This window comes from Piliocolobus tephrosceles, chromosome 2 (assembly GCF_002776525.5).
Source record: "Piliocolobus tephrosceles isolate RC106 chromosome 2, ASM277652v3, whole genome shotgun sequence".
In the NCBI taxonomy this organism is placed as follows: Eukaryota; Metazoa; Chordata; class Mammalia; order Primates; family Cercopithecidae; genus Piliocolobus; species Piliocolobus tephrosceles.
In genome coordinates this window covers 161,400,142-161,417,631 of record NC_045435.1, presented here as the reverse complement: position 1 = coordinate 161,417,631, position 17,490 = coordinate 161,400,142, and the positions used below count along the sequence as shown (strand labels likewise).

General features: G+C 40.8%; 2 protein-coding genes across 2 annotated transcripts in view; one reads left to right on the top strand and one right to left on the bottom strand.

Annotated features, from left to right (window-relative positions):
• MRPS22 (mitochondrial ribosomal protein S22) overlaps positions 1 to 11,537 on the bottom strand; it is a 325,472-nt gene extending 313,935 nt beyond the window's left edge. Inside the window, exon 1 of the mRNA XM_023187868.1 lies at positions 11,251 to 11,537. The gene's annotated coding sequence lies outside the window, so the exon portion shown is untranslated. The remainder of the gene's footprint in view (positions 1 to 11,250) is intronic.
• On the top strand, positions 10,852 to 12,694 carry LOC111523361 (proline-rich protein 23B). Its single transcript, XM_023187875.1, has one exon. It carries the CDS (start codon positions 11,081 to 11,083, stop codon positions 11,867 to 11,869), a length of 789 nt encoding a protein of 262 aa, XP_023043643.1. The 5' UTR covers positions 10,852 to 11,080; the 3' UTR covers positions 11,870 to 12,694.
• Positions 12,695 to 17,490: the final 4,796 nt, after the last annotated feature.

Below are 17,490 nucleotides of genomic sequence, written 5' to 3'. Positions count from 1 at the left end.
TTAGACAGTCATACCCCAGGAGTTCACTAGAGCCTCCTCCAATTTTCCCAGGTCCTCAATCAAGACTTAAAAGACCTAAAATGTCCCCTTGTGATTCAGTTCTGACACGATATGTAAATGATATCCTACTTTATTCAGAGAGCAAGGAGGTCTGTAAAAAGGATTCCATTTAGTTGCCCCTAGCCTTATCAGAAAAGAAACATACACGTTTCAAAAGTCACAATTTTTTCCAAACCACAATCTATTACTTAGAGCATGACGTAACTGAGGAAGATAAACCATTCTCTACTGATATGCTAAAGGCTATCCAAAAATATTCTAGACCCCTCACAAAAGACAACTAAGAGTATTTTGGGTTTAACTGGATATTACAGACAGTGAGTGCCAAGTTTTTCTAGGATTGAAATACCATTTTATGAAATGACTAAGTTCTCAGTAAGAGACCCTCTCCTAAGGAAATCAAAAGCAAACAGGTTTTCTGTAACCTGAAAAAGACGTTCAGCAGCCTCTTTCTCTAGGTATCCCAAACTACAAAAATCTCTTTGTCTATTTGTGAATAAGCAATCTGGACAAGCCCTTGGTTTTTAACACAAATTGGTAGGAACCACTAAAAACATATTGCTCCGAAAACTGGAAGCAACCAAGCTGTCCTTCAATAGGTAGATGGATAAACAAACTGTAGTTCATCCATACAATGAAATATTATTCAGCCATAAAAAGAAATGATCTATCAAATCATGAAAAGGTACAGAGAAGTCTTAAAATGCCTATTACTAAGTGAAAGAAACCAATCTGAAAAAGCTGCATACTCTATGATTCTGACTATGTGACATTCTGGAAAAGATGAAACTGTGGAGACAGTAAAGATATTAGTGGCTGCCAAGTGTTTGGAGGTGAAAAGAGGAGTGAATGGGTGCAACACAGAGGACCTCTAGGGGGATGAAACTATTCAGGATAATACTCTAATGGTAGATATAAGATGTTATGCATTTTTCAAAACTCATAGAACTGTACAACACAAAGAGTGAACTTCATTGTAAACTATGGACTTTAGCTAATAATGATGTGTCAGTATTGGCTTATGAATTATAACAAGTGTCTCATGGCGATGCAAGAGTTAACAGTAGGGGAAACTGTCTGGGGCCGGGATGGTATGTGGAAACTCCTTGCTATCTACTCAATTTTCTGTAAACCCAAAACTGTTGCAAAAAGTATTTTTAAAATCTACACTTAAAAAAATAACAAAAAAGATCCTTTAGAGAAGTTAACTTCAAGGATAATTTTTTAAATGATCTTACATTAAAAACCAGGTTGATATCCTCACAGCATAAAATAAAGGGGACTTGCTTGATGTATGATAAATGGGGACTTTGTTAGAAGTTCAAGGCAAGTTCTAAACATCACTAAAATGGTCAGCTCAGTGCTTAGTGTGCCTTGTTGATGAGACCAGGAACTAGTTATTCTTATTTGTGTCCTCCACTACCCCTAACTCTCAAAACCAAAACAAAATGAACAGAAACATTGTTTACTATAGCTTCACCCTTGACCCAGTTTGAAAGGCTCATCCTGCTAGTCTTAGGGCAATTGCTTTCTAATACCTGAAAAATTTATTGCAGCTTCTGCTGAGCTAGTTCTAGCCTCCTCATCTGAGTTTAGGGTTCCTCATGCAGTACAGACCTTACTACTCACAGAATAAATATACAACACTTTTCAGCCAGCCAATTCATATCTTCTTTTTTTTGGAGACAGGATCTAGCTCTGTCACCAAGGCTGGAGTGCAGCGGTGTGATCTTGACTCACTGCAACTTCCACCTTCCAGGCTCAAATGATTCTCCCATCCCAACCTATGGAGTAGTTGGCACCACAGGCACATGCCACCATGCCCAGCTAATTTTGGGGTTTTGTTTGTTGGTTTTTGGTTTTCGGTTTTGAGATGGAATTTCACTCTTGTTGCCCAGGCTGGAGTGCAATGGCGCGATCTCAACTCACTGCAACCTCCACCTCTCAAGTTCAAGGGATTCTCCTGCCTCAGCCTCCCGAGTAGCTGAGATTACAGGCGTGCACCACCACGTGTGGCTAATTTTGTATTTTTTAGTAGAGACAGAGTTTTGCCAAGTTGTCCTGGCTGGTCTTGAACTTCTGGGCTCAAGCGATCCACCAGCATTGGCCTCCCAAAGTGCTGGGATTACAGGCATGAGCCACTGCGCCCAGTCTTAATATCTTATGAAATTCTATTACTCATTGCCTCCAACATTACTATTCACCACGGCAACACTCTGAATCCTACCTCTCTTCTGCCTCTACCTAAAGAAAGGGAGGCTGGGTGTGGTGGTTCATGCCTATATTCCCAACACTTTGGGAGGCAAAGGCAGGAGGACACATGAGCCCAGTTTGGGTAACACACTGAGACCCGACCTTGTCTCTACAAAAAAATAAAATATTAACTGGGTGTGATGACTTGCATCTGTAGTCTTAGCTACTCAGGAGGCTGAGGCAGGAGGATCACTTGAGTCCAAGAGGTCAAGGTTGCAATGAGCTACTGCTCTCTAGCCTGGGTGACAAAGTGAGGCCTTGTCTCAAAACAAAAAAAGAAAAAGAAAAGGAGCCTCAAGATTGTCTTCCTTAAGGAATTCTCTGTACCTTACTCAGACTGATTAGACTCCTCTAGAGAACCTTGACCTAATATTATTTCTAATATTATTTGTTGATGGCTCATACCTCAAAACTGAAACTGGAAGTTATCAACCAGGATATGCAGTCACTAATCTAAGCTCTCTTTGAGTAAAATCAGCCCACATGTCAGAACTTACTGTATTTACTACATCTTGACAACTAGCCCAAGATGAAAAAGCAAACATATATACAAATAGCAGATATACTTTTGGAGTAGTACATGACTTTGAGATGCTTTGGAAACAAGGGGGTTTCTTGCCCTACTGGAACCCCCTCAAAAATGGGCAACAAATTCAGGAATTTGTAGACACACCCCTACTTCCTGGAGAAGTAGTTATAAAGGTTGAAGCTCATGGAAAAAATAGATAATGTGTAAGCTATAGGAAATGCTCTAGCAGCTTACTATGCCAAACAACCAGCCTTTACCAAAGTTATGATCCTATATAAACCCTCAAAGAATAAATCTCTGGAGACAATCTTATGAGGCTATTACATAAAATCAATGATTAACTCCTGATTTTGAAAAGGAAGAATGGGAAAAAATCTGGTTGTACCTCTTACTCAGATAATCTCTAGTGTTCTCAAGACAGTCAATTGGTGGCACCAGGTGATTTCAAATGAATATTAGCTAAATTTCTCCATGAGACTACTCATTATGGTATAGACAAGGGGTTCCCATATTTTGGCTTCCCTGGACCACATTGGAAAAAAGAGAATTATCTTGAACCACACATAAAATACATTAACACTAACAATAGCTAATGAGCTAAAAAATAATCTCATAATATTTTACGAAAGTTTATGAATTTGTGTTGGGCCACATTCAAAGTCATCCTGGGCTGCAAGTGGCCCACGGACCAAGCGTTGAACAAGCTAGGTATGACAAAGTGGTTACTATCTTGAATCAACATTGGTGTGGAAACCTTTAAAATGACAACTGATTATAACGGCATCACTGAAAACTACAAAACTGCAAAATGTTACTGAAAGAAACTAACAAAGGCACAAATAAATGAAAAGACATTCCATGTTCATGAACTGCAAGAATTAATATTGTTCATTTAATTCAATTCCTATCAAAATCCCAACAATTTCTTTTGCAAAAATGGAAAAATCCATCCTAAAATTTATATGAATTCTCGAGGGAACCTGAATAGCTAAAACAATCTTGAAAAATAAGAACAAAGCTTGAGGACTCACATTTCCTGATTTCAAAACTTACTACAAAGCTACAATAATCAAAACAGCATGATACTAGAATAAAGACAGACACATAGACAAACGGAATAGAATAAAGAACCCAGAAATACACTCTCCCATATATACTCTAATGCTTTTCAACAAGGGTGCCAAGACCATTCAATAAGGAAAGGAAAATCTTTTCAATAAATTTTCTTGAGAAAAACTTGATATCCAAACGAAAAAGAATGAAATTACCTTATATCATATACAAAAATAATTAACTCAAAATGGATCAAAGGTCTAAATGTATGAGCTAAGACTATGAAACTTTTAGAACAAACACAGGGCAAAAGTTTCATGACACTGGATTTCATAGCAATTTCTTGAATATGAGACCAGAGGCACAGGCAACAAAAAAAATAAATAAATAAATTGGACTTCATGAAAATTTTAAATTTTGTGCACCAAAAGACAATATCAACAGAGTAACAAGGCAACCTACAGAGTGGGAGGAAATATTTGCATAAATGTAAGACCTAAACCTATAAGTCTCGTAGAAGAAAACAGAGAAAAAGCTTCATGACATTGGATTCAGCAATGATTTCTTGGATATGACACCAAAAGTGCAGGCAACAAAAGTAAATAGATAAATTGGCATACATCAAAATTAAAAACTTGCATATGCTAAAATGGCATAATAGAATGAAAAGATAGCCTACAGAATGGGAGAAAATATTTCCAAATCAAATATGTGATAAAAGGCTATGATCCAGCATATATAAAGAACTCCTACAACTCAACAACAACAACAAAATAACCCAACTGAAAAATGGACAAAGGACTTCAAATGGCATTTCTCCAAGCAAAACAACCAGCTAACATCATAATGACAGGATCAAATTCACACATAACAATATTAACCTTAAGTATAAATGGGCTAAATGTGCCAATTAAAAGACACAGGCTGGCAAACTGGATAAAGAGTCAAGACTCGGTGTGCTGTATTCAGGAGACTCATATCACGTGCAGAGATACACATAGGCTCAAAATAAAGGGGAAGATCTACCAAGCAAATGGAAAACAAAAAAAAGCAGGGGTTGCAATCCTAGTCTCTGAAAAAAAACAGAATTTAAACCAACAAAGATCAAAAGAGACAAAGAAAGCCATTACATAATGGTGAAGGAATCAATTCAACAAGAAGAGCTAACTATCCTAAATATATATGCACCCAATACAGGAGCACCCCATAAGCCAAGTCCTTAGAGACCTACAAAGAGACATAGATTCCCACACAATAATAATGGGAGACTTTAACACCCCACTGTCAATATTAGGCAGATCAACGAGACAGAAGGTTAACAAGGACACCCAGGACTTGAACTCAGCTCTGCACCAAGCAGACCTGATAGACATCTACAGAACTCTCCACCCCAAATCAACAGAATATTCTCTTCTCAGCACTATGTCACACTTATTCCAAAATTGACCACATAGTTGGAAGTAAAGCACTCCTCAGCAAATGTAAAAGAACAGCAATCACAACAAACTGTCTCTCAGATCACAGTGAAATCAAATTAGAACTCTGGACTAAGAAACTCACTTAAAACTGCACAACTACATGGAAACTGAAAAACCTGCTCCGTAATGACTGCTGGGTAAATAACGAAATGAAGGCAGAAATAAAGATATTCTTTGAAACCAATGAGAACAAAGACACAACATACTAGAATCTCTGGGACACATTTAAAGCAGTGTGCACAGGGAAATTCATAGCACTAAATGCCCACAAGAGAAAGCAGGAAAGATCTAAAATTGACACTCTAACATCACAATTAAAAGAACTAGAGAAGCAAGAGCAAACATATTCAAAAGCTAGCAGAAAGCAAGAAATAATAAGATCAGAGCAGAACTAAAGGAGATAGAGACACAAAAATCCCTTCAAAAAAATCAATGAGCAAAACGAAGGATGGAGTTACTGATCACTGTGATGGTCAATACTTGGAGATAATTGGGTTTGGGGAAGTACAAAGAACTCCAATTTGGACCCAAAGTTTGAACCACCTATTATTATGTTGAAATACATAAAATGAGAAATATTCAACTATTCTGACCTATAAAAATGAAAACTACATGTGTTTCAACTTAGCAGATATTCAGGAGAAAATGTTGACAATGCAATTGTTTGTTCACAGGGGAGGTACAGGAGGGAGATGCATATCTGAGAGTCACCAATGTACAGATGGCATTTAACATAAGAGAGTAAAAGTTGATAGGGGAAAAAAGAGGCCAAGAACTGGTTCCTGCGATATTCCAACCTTCAGAATGAGGGGGAAAAATAAGAAGATGCCAAAGACTGACTGGGAAAGTGAAAGATCTTGGATGCTAAAGGGGTAAATGTTTAAAGGAGAGAGTGATTGACTGTGTCAAATGTGCTCATAGCTCAAGATGAGGACTGAGAATTAACTATTGGATATAATAATATAGGGGTCATTGGTGACCTTAGTAAGAGGGCTTATAGATGACTGGCACAGAGAGGAGCCTGATTAGAATGGGCTCCAGAGAGGATGGGAGGAAGGAAATCGGGGAATGTAAGTATTGTTGACTAACTCAAAAGTTTTGGTATATAAGGAGAAAGTTGGTACAGAAACTGGAGGAGTTTAAGTCAAGTCAAGAGTTTTCGTTTAACACAGAAGAGGTTTCCTCTCAAATTACACATTGAAGGTATTGATTCAGTAGTTAAACTTTGATGAGATAGATGAAATTTGATGATCCAGGACAGAGACTGAATTACTAAAGTAATGTTCTTGAGAAGGCAACATGAGATTAAATCAACTGCACAAGTGGAGGGGGTGGCCTTTGCTAGGACCATGAACAATTTATCTAAGGGAACAGGAAAGAAGATAGAATATGTAGTCCCGATGCAACTATATGGGCAGATGTGATTACGGGAATTTTGAAAAACATCTTTGGATTGCTTCAATTCTCTCAGTGAAAAGAAAGCAAGGTGATCATTTAAAAGTGAAAATACAAGATTAGGTATTGGAGGCTTGAGAAGAAAAGAGAAAGCAAGCAATATTTATCTGGAAGAGTGAGAGAATGAATGGACTGGAGCAATGTAGTAAGATCACTTGGCAGCATTTGGAACCGACTGGAGGTTAGGGAGGTTAGTGATCATGATTATAAAGTGAGACTAGTCAAAGAGATTGAGTGTTTTTCTCCAGACACATTCAGCTATACAAGTAAGGACACCGAGTAGGCAGACAGATTTAACCAGCAAAGCAGTAGACAGGAAAGAAAGATGAAGATATAAATATGACAATGATTATCAAGGCTGTCCGTGGAATTTAAGTTCCCAGTAAAGAGGGAAGTGAGAACCTGATGATATCAGTTTCCATTAAAAGATGGTAGGATAAAAGGATTTTTTCCAGAGAGAATGAAAAATGGATAGATTTGGATATTTTTTAAAACTGAGTTAGAAAGTTAGAAGGTGGTGCTGTGAGAATAAAATGTTGAAATTGTGATTGTAAAGGGATTGCAACTTGGGATAACAACAAAATCAAGGGCATGAGTCAATGAGGTAGGAAGGAGAACAACATTGTGAACTAAGAGGCTAGGACTTCAGGGGGAAAAATCCATGAAAACATTAAAATTACCACAAATTATATCAGAAGTAGATCGGCTGGGAATAATAATGAATCAGGTGCTAATGTCTTCAAAAACTGTGGGAGAATGACAGAGATCTTTGCTACACATATATCCGATGAATAACTGGTATACAATATTGTGAACCTGAATTTTCTAAAAGTAAAAAAATAGAAGACAGGAGCATTTTAAATAAGAAGATATAAGAATAGCAAACAAGCATATGAAAAAACTGGTTCACTTTATTGGTAATCAGAAATGCAAAATGAAATAGCATTTTACTACAATAGGTTGAAAAAGATTTAAGAATGTGGCAATAAGAAATGCTTGCAAAGATATAGTGAAATGGAAACATACTCTGCTCACAGGAATGTAAGCAGGGAAAGCTATTTTGAAAAAAGAATGGGGGAAGGGGTATTACCTGTTAATTTGAAAGGCATACACAGTACTAATTGGTGATCTACTCCTACTTTCCTCATAAAAGTGTGAGGAAAGAGTCTTTGATTTAAAGCCAGCTATGTCTGTGCATTTGATTCCTACATCCAACACAACCTGGGTATTTGATTTTGAAAAATTTGCTTTACCAGAGAAGTGAGGACAGTTAAAGCATACAAAAAAAAAAAAAAAAAATACGAAGAATGAATAAGATCTACTATTTGATAACTTAAAGAGTGTAACAGGTGTGTTTGTAACTCAAAGGACAAATGCTTGAGGAGACGGATACCCCATTTTCTATACTGTGCTTATTTCACACTGCATTTCTGTATCAAAACATCTTATGTACCCCATAAATATATACATCTACTATATACCCACACAAATTTTTTTAATTTTTTTTAAGAAAAATTTGCTTTACCACTGTCTCAGGTGTTGTAAAGACTGAAAAAGATCGTTTTTTAAAATACTCAGGGCTGGCAGGGGACGGTGGCTCACGCTGTAATCCCAACACTTTGGGAGGCTGAGGCAGGCAGATCACCTAAGGTCAGGAGTTCGAGACCAGCCTGGCCAACATGGTGAAACCCCGTCTCTACTAAAAATACAAAAATTAGCTGGGCATGGTGGCAGGTGCCTGTAATTCCAGCTACTAGGGAAGCTGAGGCAGGAAAATCACTTGAACCCGGGAGGCGGAGGTTGCAGTAAGCGGAGATCGTGCCATTGCACTCCAGCCTGGGAAACAAGAGGGAGACTTAGTCTCAGAAAAATAAAAATAAAAATAAATAACTCAGGGCTGGGTGCGGTGGCTTATTCCTGTAACCCCAGCACTTTAGGAGGCAGAAGCAGGTGGATCACTTGAGGTCAGGAGTTTGAGACCAGACTGGTCAACATGGTGAAACCTCGTCGATACTAAAATACAAAAATTAGCTAGGCGTGGTGGCAAGTGCCTGTACTGCCAGCTACTCAGGAGGTTGAGGCAGGAGAATGGCTTGAACCCGGGAGGTGGAGGTTGCAGTGAGCCGAGATCACGCCACTGCACTCCAACCTAGGCGACAGAGGGAGATTCCATCTCAAAAAAAAAAAAGAAAGAAAGAAAGAAAACTCAGGTGGGATGCAGTGGCTCACACCTGTAATCCCAGCACTTTGAGAGGCCGACGAGGGAGGATCGCTTGAGCCCAAGAGCTTGAGACCAGCCTGGGCAACATGGCAAAACCCTGTCTCTACTAAAAATACGAAAAAAATAGCCAGTATGGTGGCTCAGGTCTGTAGTCCCAGCTACTCAGGAGGCTGAGGTGGGAGGATCACCAAAGCCTGAGAGGCCAAGACTGCAGTGAGCTGAGATTGCACCACTGCACTCCAGCCTGGGCAACAGAGCAAGATTCCGTCTTAAAAAAAAAAAAAAAATTCAAGAATCATGGAAATATAAGTGTTCAATTTAAAAATTAATTTTATATGGCCGGGCTCGGTGGCTCAAGCCTGCAATCCCAGCACTTTGGGAGGCCGAGGTAGGTGGATCACAAGGTCAGGAGATCCAGACCATCCTGGCTAACACCGTGAAACCCCGTCTCGACTAAAAATACACAAAAAATTAGTCGGGCGCGGTGGTAGGCGCCTGTAGTCCCAGCTACTAGGGAGCCTGAGGCAGGAGAATGATGTGAACCCGGGAGGCGGAGCTTGCAGTGAGCAGAGATCACAACTGCGCTCCAGCCTGGGCGACAGTGAGAAACTCTGTCTCAAAAAAAAGAAAAGAAAAGAAAAGGGCCGGGCGCGGTGGCTCAAGCCTGTAATCCTAGCACTTTGGGAGGCCGAGACGGGCGGATCACAAGGTCAGGAGATCGAGACCACCCTGGCTAATACGGTGAAACCCCGTCTCTACTAAAGAATACAAAAAACTAGCCGGGCGACGAGGCGGGCGCCTGTAGTCCCAGCTACTTGGGAGGCGGAGGCAGGAGAATGGCGTAAACCTGGGAGGCGGAGCTTGCAGTGAGCTGAGATCTGGCCACCGCACTCCAGCCTGGGCGACAGAGCCAGACTCTGTCTCAAAAAAAAAAAAAAGAAAGAAAAGAAAAGAAAAAATTTTATTAATATCATTTTAAATTTTATTAATATGATTAATAATTTTCTAACATTTTTAACTTTCAGGATGAAATTATCACAAACGTTTCACTTTTTTTTTTTTTTTTTTGAGACAGGATCTCACTCTGTTGCCCAGGCTGGAGTGCAGTGGCACCACCATAGTTCACTCCAGCTTTGACCTACCAGGCTCCATCAGTCCTGTCATCTCAGCCTCCCAAGTAGCTGGGACCACAGGTACGCACCACCACGCCTGGCTAATTTTTGAATTTTTAAATTTTTCAAAGGGACTGAGTCTCACCATGTTGCCCAGAGTCTTCTTGAACTCCTGGGCTCAAGGGATCAGCCTTCCTCGGCCTCCCAAAGTGCTGAGATTACAAGCGTGAGCCACTACTGCCAGCTTTACTTAGTATTTTAAAAGCAATTTTCCCAAGTAGAAATCTGCATTTTCTGAATACTCCTAAAATGAAATAATTTAGTAGCATTAAAGGAATTGTATGTTGCATTTGGATGGGTCGGTGAGATCTTTCTGAGTGGACTTTTCTCTAGAATTCCTGAAATCGCAAGAAAACATGACTTCTACAGGCGAGCCATCTTTGAAATTCTATTACAGTTGTACCATTTTTTCTGAATAAGTTATACTGATCATTCTATCCCCTAGGGGCCTGTATGAGTATTTCCCCAGCGTGACCGACCAACCACAGCCACGGATACTGGACAGCCAGGATACCTCCGCCTCTAGCGCGGGTCCTCCAGAGGGCGGAGCATTGCGTGACATTTTGCGACTTCGGTTCCGCTGCCGTCATTTACAACATAATTGGCTTTGTAGTGCGCATCCGGGTCTGCGTCAGAAAGGCCCAAGATTCCAACGCGCTAGGCTGAGCCCGGCGGCCGGCGAGGCACCACCAGCAGCCCGGACTGCGGTCCCCCGGGAGGCGCCCCTGGAGCTCCGAGGACACTACTCAACCCGCCTCGTCTACCCCTGACATCTGTTACCTCAAAAAGGACTTCACCGCCCGCGCTCCCCACGTCCTCTGCTAGGCCCAGGAGCGCCGTCCACGGCCCCGTCGAGGTGATGGGCAGCCGGCCCCCCAGCCCCAGAGCTTGCCCTGCGCCCTGGTGGGGACAGCAGCCAGGAGGACCCTGCCCTGCCAAGCGCCTCCGATTGGAGGAGTCTGCGGGCCCCGAACCCCGCGTGGCGCCCAGCCTGGAAGAGCCGGGGACCCCGGCTGTGGGCGCGCTCACCTCCGTAGTGGTCCTGGCCGCGGGCTGTGCCCTGCGCGTGCCCCTGGACGACGTCGACCTGGTGCTGGAGCCCGCACCAACGTCGATCCTGCGAGTGTCTCTCGGTGGACACACCCTCATCCTGATCCCCGAGGTCCTCCTGAGCTCCGTCGACGAACGCTCAGGAGCGCAGGGCGACTCGTCTGCCGGCCTGGAAGTGGACGTTTTCCTGGGCGCTCTCAGGGAGGACGTCGTCGTCGAGCTGGAATTCTGCGCATCTGTCCCAGAGATCGCCGCCCAGGAAGAGGCCTACGAGGAGGAGGCGGACCCCGAGTTCCCGGAGCTCCGGATGGCCTCCCCAACCGGCTCAGCCGCTGGGCTCTACCCCTCCGCTAGAAGTATGTTCAGCCCCTACCAGGAGGGCCCCATCCCAGAACCCTGTGCTCTGGCCTCCAACCCCAGTTTGGAGAGCGTACGCCCCATCTTCGACACGGAATTCCACCTTCTGGAGCCTGTCCCCACCTCACCTCTCCAACCTCTACCTCCCTCTCCGCGCGTGGGGAGTCCAGGTCCCCACGCTCGCCCGCCGCTACCAGAACGCCCTCCGTGCAAGGCCCGGAGACGCCTGTTCCAAGAATAAACCCCCACCCCCACGTACACCCAACAATCCTGGCCGCTCTACTGGCAGCCCTCTGGGATTGCGGGAATCTTTCACATTATCCAACCACCTGGAAATTGGGCTCCCTGTGTTCGGACAATTGCTTTTTCGCTGCACACTACCGATAGTAGGAGATGAAGACGTTAGCAAGAAAAGGCATATTCTAGACCTCATCTTTAAATAGAAAATCTGCCCAGGGATACCAGAAAATGTGTCCAGATTTCTGGGCTTCTTCACGAGGTCATATTCAGATCCTTTCATTCTCCCTCGTTTTGCATCAGTTCTTTCTCTCAAATTCCAGTCTTTCTCCAGCATTATACTGCCACTCCCATTTCTCACCAAACCAAGAAATCACCAGATCTCTTAAACGTTGTTAACTACCTTGTTATTTTTTTCCCATGAATTTTGGAAGACTTAGCCATGGTTTTTCTCAGGGTTTTTCCAACTGTTCTCCCACGAAACTGCCAAACAGTATGCTTACTATACAATACTGTATGTTGCTTCTTCCTAGGAACCCCTTATCCTGCTGAAGTTCTCTTCCAGTCTTCTAATTCTAAATGAAAAGTTGTGTTGAATTTTATCAGATGTTTTCAGCATGCATTGTGTTTTTTTTTTTTTTTAATTTGTTAATCTGGTGATTTCACCAAATGGAAAGTGTTTGCATTCCTGCTATTCCACATTATTTTATACCTTTTAAAATCTACCCTGAATTTTTTCTCATGTAAACCAAACTTCTAACTTTTAAAATGTTAATTTATTACTGTATTTGTCTCATATTTTTATATAGGAGATAAAATATTACTGGTGAAGCTGATGTCAACAAGCTGGTTTTATTTAAAAACATCAGTAACTATTCAGATCTACCACTATGCCTTACCAATTATTTCATGCCTTTTTATTCTTACATTCCACTCCCTCATTCTAGCTTCAGTTTTCTTTTTGTTGAAGAATATCCTTTAATATTTCTTTCCACTGTGTCTTACGTGTGATAAACTATCTTGCTTCTGTAAGTCTGACCACGTTTTTGTGTGATAAACTTTCTTAGAACTGTATGTCTGTAAATGTTTTAATTATACCTTCATTCTTAATTTTAAAATGATATTTAACTACAGTACTTTAAAGATATTAGCCCGTTGTTTTGACATTTTTTGTTGTTGCAGGATGTCTTCTGTCAATGAAGTTGTTATTCCTTTTATATTACAACAAGTTGTAATTTGGCTGTTCGTGTGTGTGTGTGTGTGTGTGTGTGTTTTCTTTTTTTAAGACAGGATTCACTCTGTCGCCCAAGCGGCGGTGCAGTGGTGTAATCACGGCTCACTGCAGTCTCAACATCCCAGGCTCAAGTGTATTTTTTGTATGGACAGGGTTTCACCATGTTGCCCAGGCTAGTCTGGAACTCCTGGGCTCAAGTGATCCACGCACCTTGACCTCCCAAAGTGCTGGGATTACAGGTGTGATCCACCACATCTGGCCAATTTTAGTATATTTTTTAAATGTTGATTTGCTTTTGGTGTTCTACAGTTTACTATAATGTGTCTAGAGGTACACTATATTTTCATTTAGATTGATAGAATTTAGTTAACTATCAATATTGGAAATTATTTCTTGCCTGAAATACCACAAAATCTTAAGTTTCATCTCTTGGAATATCGCCTATATCCCCATGAAATCCAATCAGATGGGAGGCTGAGGTGGCTGGATCACCTGAGGTCAGGAGTTGAACACCAGCCTGGCTAACATGGCGAAACCCTGTCTCTACCAAAAATACAAAAATTAGCCGGGTATGGTGGCACGCACCTGTAATCCCAGCTACTCGGGAGGCTGAGGCAGGAGAATCTCTTGAATTCAGGAGGCGAAGGTTGCAGTGAGCTGAGATTGTGCCACTGTACTCCAGCCTGGGCAACAGAGCAGGACCCCGTCCCAAAAAAAAAAAGAAAGAAAGAAATCCAATCAGATATATATAATGGCACTGCTCAATCAATCTCCTCTGGCTCATAACATCTTAATATCTTAATACATATGTATGTGTGTGTGTGTACACCTTATCAAATCCAACGTCCTGTATTTTTTTTTTTTTTTTTTTTTTTGAGATGAAGTCTCGCTTTGTTGCCCAGGCTGGAGTACAGTAGCCTGATCGTGGCTCACTGCAACCTCTGCCTCCCGGGTTCAAATGTTTCTCCTGCCTCAGCCTTCCAAGTAGCTGGGATTACAGGTGCTCACCACCACGCCCGGCTATTTTTTGCATTTTTGGTAGAGACAGGGTTTCACCATGTTGGCCAGGCTGGTCTTGAACTCCTGACCTCAAGTGATCCGCCTGCCTCGGCCTCCAAAAGTGCTGAGATTACAGGTGTAAGCCACCATGCCCAGCTATTTTTTGCATTTTTGGTAGAGACAGGGTTTCACCATGTTGGCCAGGCTGGTCTTGAACTCCTGACCTCAAGTGATCCGCCTGCCTCAGCCTCCAAAAGTGTTAACATTACAGGTGTAAGCCACCACACCTGGCCCCAACTTCCTTTATTCTTTAATCCAATTAACTACTCTGGTTGACTGCTTCCAATATTCTGTTTGTTTTGGTTTGGTTTTTGTTATTCTGTTTATACTTCTATAAGAAAGTTTTCATTTCAAAGAATTTTTTTTTCAGGATTTTTTTTCAAGATTGTTGCTTCAAAACTTTCCCACTTGGTATCATAAACTTCTAGTTTGTTCATGGAAGGCATTCCATCATTTATGTTTTGAAAATTTTTTCACTTTAATAGCTAAATTGATTCAATTTCCCCACAGGTAAAATTTCTCATTATTTGTTTTTAGTCACATTGGATTGCCTCGTGCTTAGTAATTTTCATTAGTGGGCACACCCTGGGTGGGAATTCATCTTCTGAATCCCAAATTTATAGTTTTTATAGTTTCCACTTCCTAGTCTTCCCAGGACCACGATTCAGAATTAGGGCTTTGGAACTCCTGTAACTTGTCTTTCTGGAAAGTCACAGGTCTGATCAATTACGCAGAGGCTCATTCCAGGTTTCAATTTGTCTTTCTTTGATCAACTGTAGGCACAACCATGAAACAGTGGTTAGTGCCTCTACAACCTTTGAATGTTGGCAGTGAGCCAAATTTTAGCCCCCTCAAAGGAGCAGAAATCCCAGTTGTCATTATATAGTTTAGTCCCAGTACCATGAGTCATCAAAATATCAGCTGCTCCATCAGACATAGGGTTTTCTACTCCATTTCTGATCTCTGGAAGCTTGTATCTTTCTTTTGAAAGTAAATGTCTGTAGGTAATATGGTTTAATATTTCCTAGCAATGCTCTCTGCCTTCAGTAGATGGAACTCCCCTGTACTACCATCTTGCCCACAATTGCCACCACAACTCAATTATCTCTCTGTCCTCTCCCTATACCAAAGCAGTTAATCAGTCACAAGACCCAGTCTAATTATCTAGTCATTCTGAAGAGGGATGGTGGCCCTGTTTCCAAAACTGTGTCTTCTATTGCAAGAGATTGATACCCTGCTCTAGAAGTAACAAAGGACATCCATCTTCAGCAATACACAAACTAAACAGTCCCCAAAATCCTCTAAGCAACACTTTTGAAAGTGATGGAGAAAATTATTTTAATATTTTTAAATTCAAAGCACAGCTTACAAAATGTAAGAGAAATTCTCCAAAGCCAAAAATGATGACAAATCACGAATCCAGAGAGGTAGAATCCAGTGAGTGCTAAAGCAAAAGTTTACTTGAGAGTACCTAACAATCCATGGTTACCTGGAGGTTTGGTTTTAATGGTCCATTTATGGGGAAAAGAAAATGTAGCGGTCACATTGCCCTGAAAAAAGTCCCAGTCTTCCAAAACATGATACCTTTAGTGGGTAAGCTAATAAACAAAAAAGAAAAAAAAAAACTCAATACAAAAGGAGATGGAACTAAGATGCATTTATCAGTCTTGGCTCCAAGTAGAATAAAACACAATCTGCTTTAGGGGGAAAAGCTGAGAGTTTAGCTTAAGATGTTCCCTAATAGATGATGAGCCTGGCAAAAAATTAAACACTCTCTCCTCACATTCTCTGAAAAGAATATACCCTATACTCAGGGTTAAGAATCTTCTTGGAGATATCATAAAGGGATTCTAAGCTAAATCAAAGAACACAGATGGAGAAAGGTAGGAGGTAGTAAAGAAATGCCATGTATTGAGAATTTTTTCAATCTGGGGTATGGGGAATGAACAGATTCCCACCACGAACGAGTGTAAAAGGCATGAGTACATTAATCTTTATCATCCTATGGCAGATATAGGTGGCAAGGCTTTCAGTGCCCTAGAGAGGAAAAAACAAGGATATTTCTAAGAACGTACATAGTTCTGGGCATAGCATAGTGCCCTTATTAAGGAAGCATAACAACTTTCACAAATGATAAATAAAAATAAAAACACATTTAAGATTATTAGAATAAGTCTACAAAATGCCAAAGTCAAAGAGATTTTTTGATATGCAAAAAGAGAAGGCCACTACAATGACAAAGCAGTTAGATAACTGGCTTCTTAGCAGCAAAAAATGAATCCAGAAGACAGTGGAATAATAGCAGCAATGTATTGGTGGGAAACAACTGTTTTGACTTGGAATTTTTCAATTAATAATGCCATCTTTTAAAAATAAGCAAAAAAAAAAAAAAACAATTATTTCACCTATATGTGAAATTCTAAAAAGTCAAACTCACAGAGGTAAAGAGTATAATGGGCTTTACCAGAGGTGAGAGGGGTGTGGGGGGATTGGGGCCATGTTGGTCAGAGGGTACAAAGTTTCAGTCAGACAGGAGGAAAAAGTTTCTGAGATCTATCTTACAGCGTGATGACTAGAGTAAACAATTATGTATTATATATTTCAAAATTCCTGAAAGAGACTTTAAATGTTCTCACCAAAAAAAAGGGAGGGTATGTGAATGATGGGTATGTTGATTAGCTTGATTTAATCATTCCACAATCTATACACACATTAAAGCACCACATTTTACCCCATCATTATTACAATTGTTATTTTTCCATTAAGAACTTAAAATTGTGTGTGTGTGTACACATTTAGTTTTATTGTAACAAAGCAACTTGTACACTTTCAATGTTTAAAACTGAGCATCATCTTTCCTAACGGTCCAGTGAAACAAAAAGAAAATTTAAAAATAAACAGGAACAAAATTACAATAGAGAATGTCAATTCCAAATAAGATCCTACAGGTTCTGCTGATTCTCCCATTGCATGGCAGGGCTCAAGTCATCATTAGGAGATAATTTATTTTAAAAGTGTCATCTTAAACTGCAAGGATGTCTGTCAAATACCACAAGGCATTTAATAATCAAACTACCAAAGATCAAGGGTAAAGAAAATATCCTGGCCAGTTGCAGTGACTCATATGTGTAATCTCAGCATTTTGGGAGACCAAGGCAAGAGGATCACTTGAGCCCAGCAGTTCAAGGCTGCAGTGAGCCATGAGCCATGCCGCTACACTCCAGCCTCAGTGACAAAGCAAGACCTTGTCTAAAAATATATGTGTGTGTGTGTGCATCCTAAAAGGAAAAGAAAAGAAACAAATAACATATAATGTAGCTCCAACAGCAGAC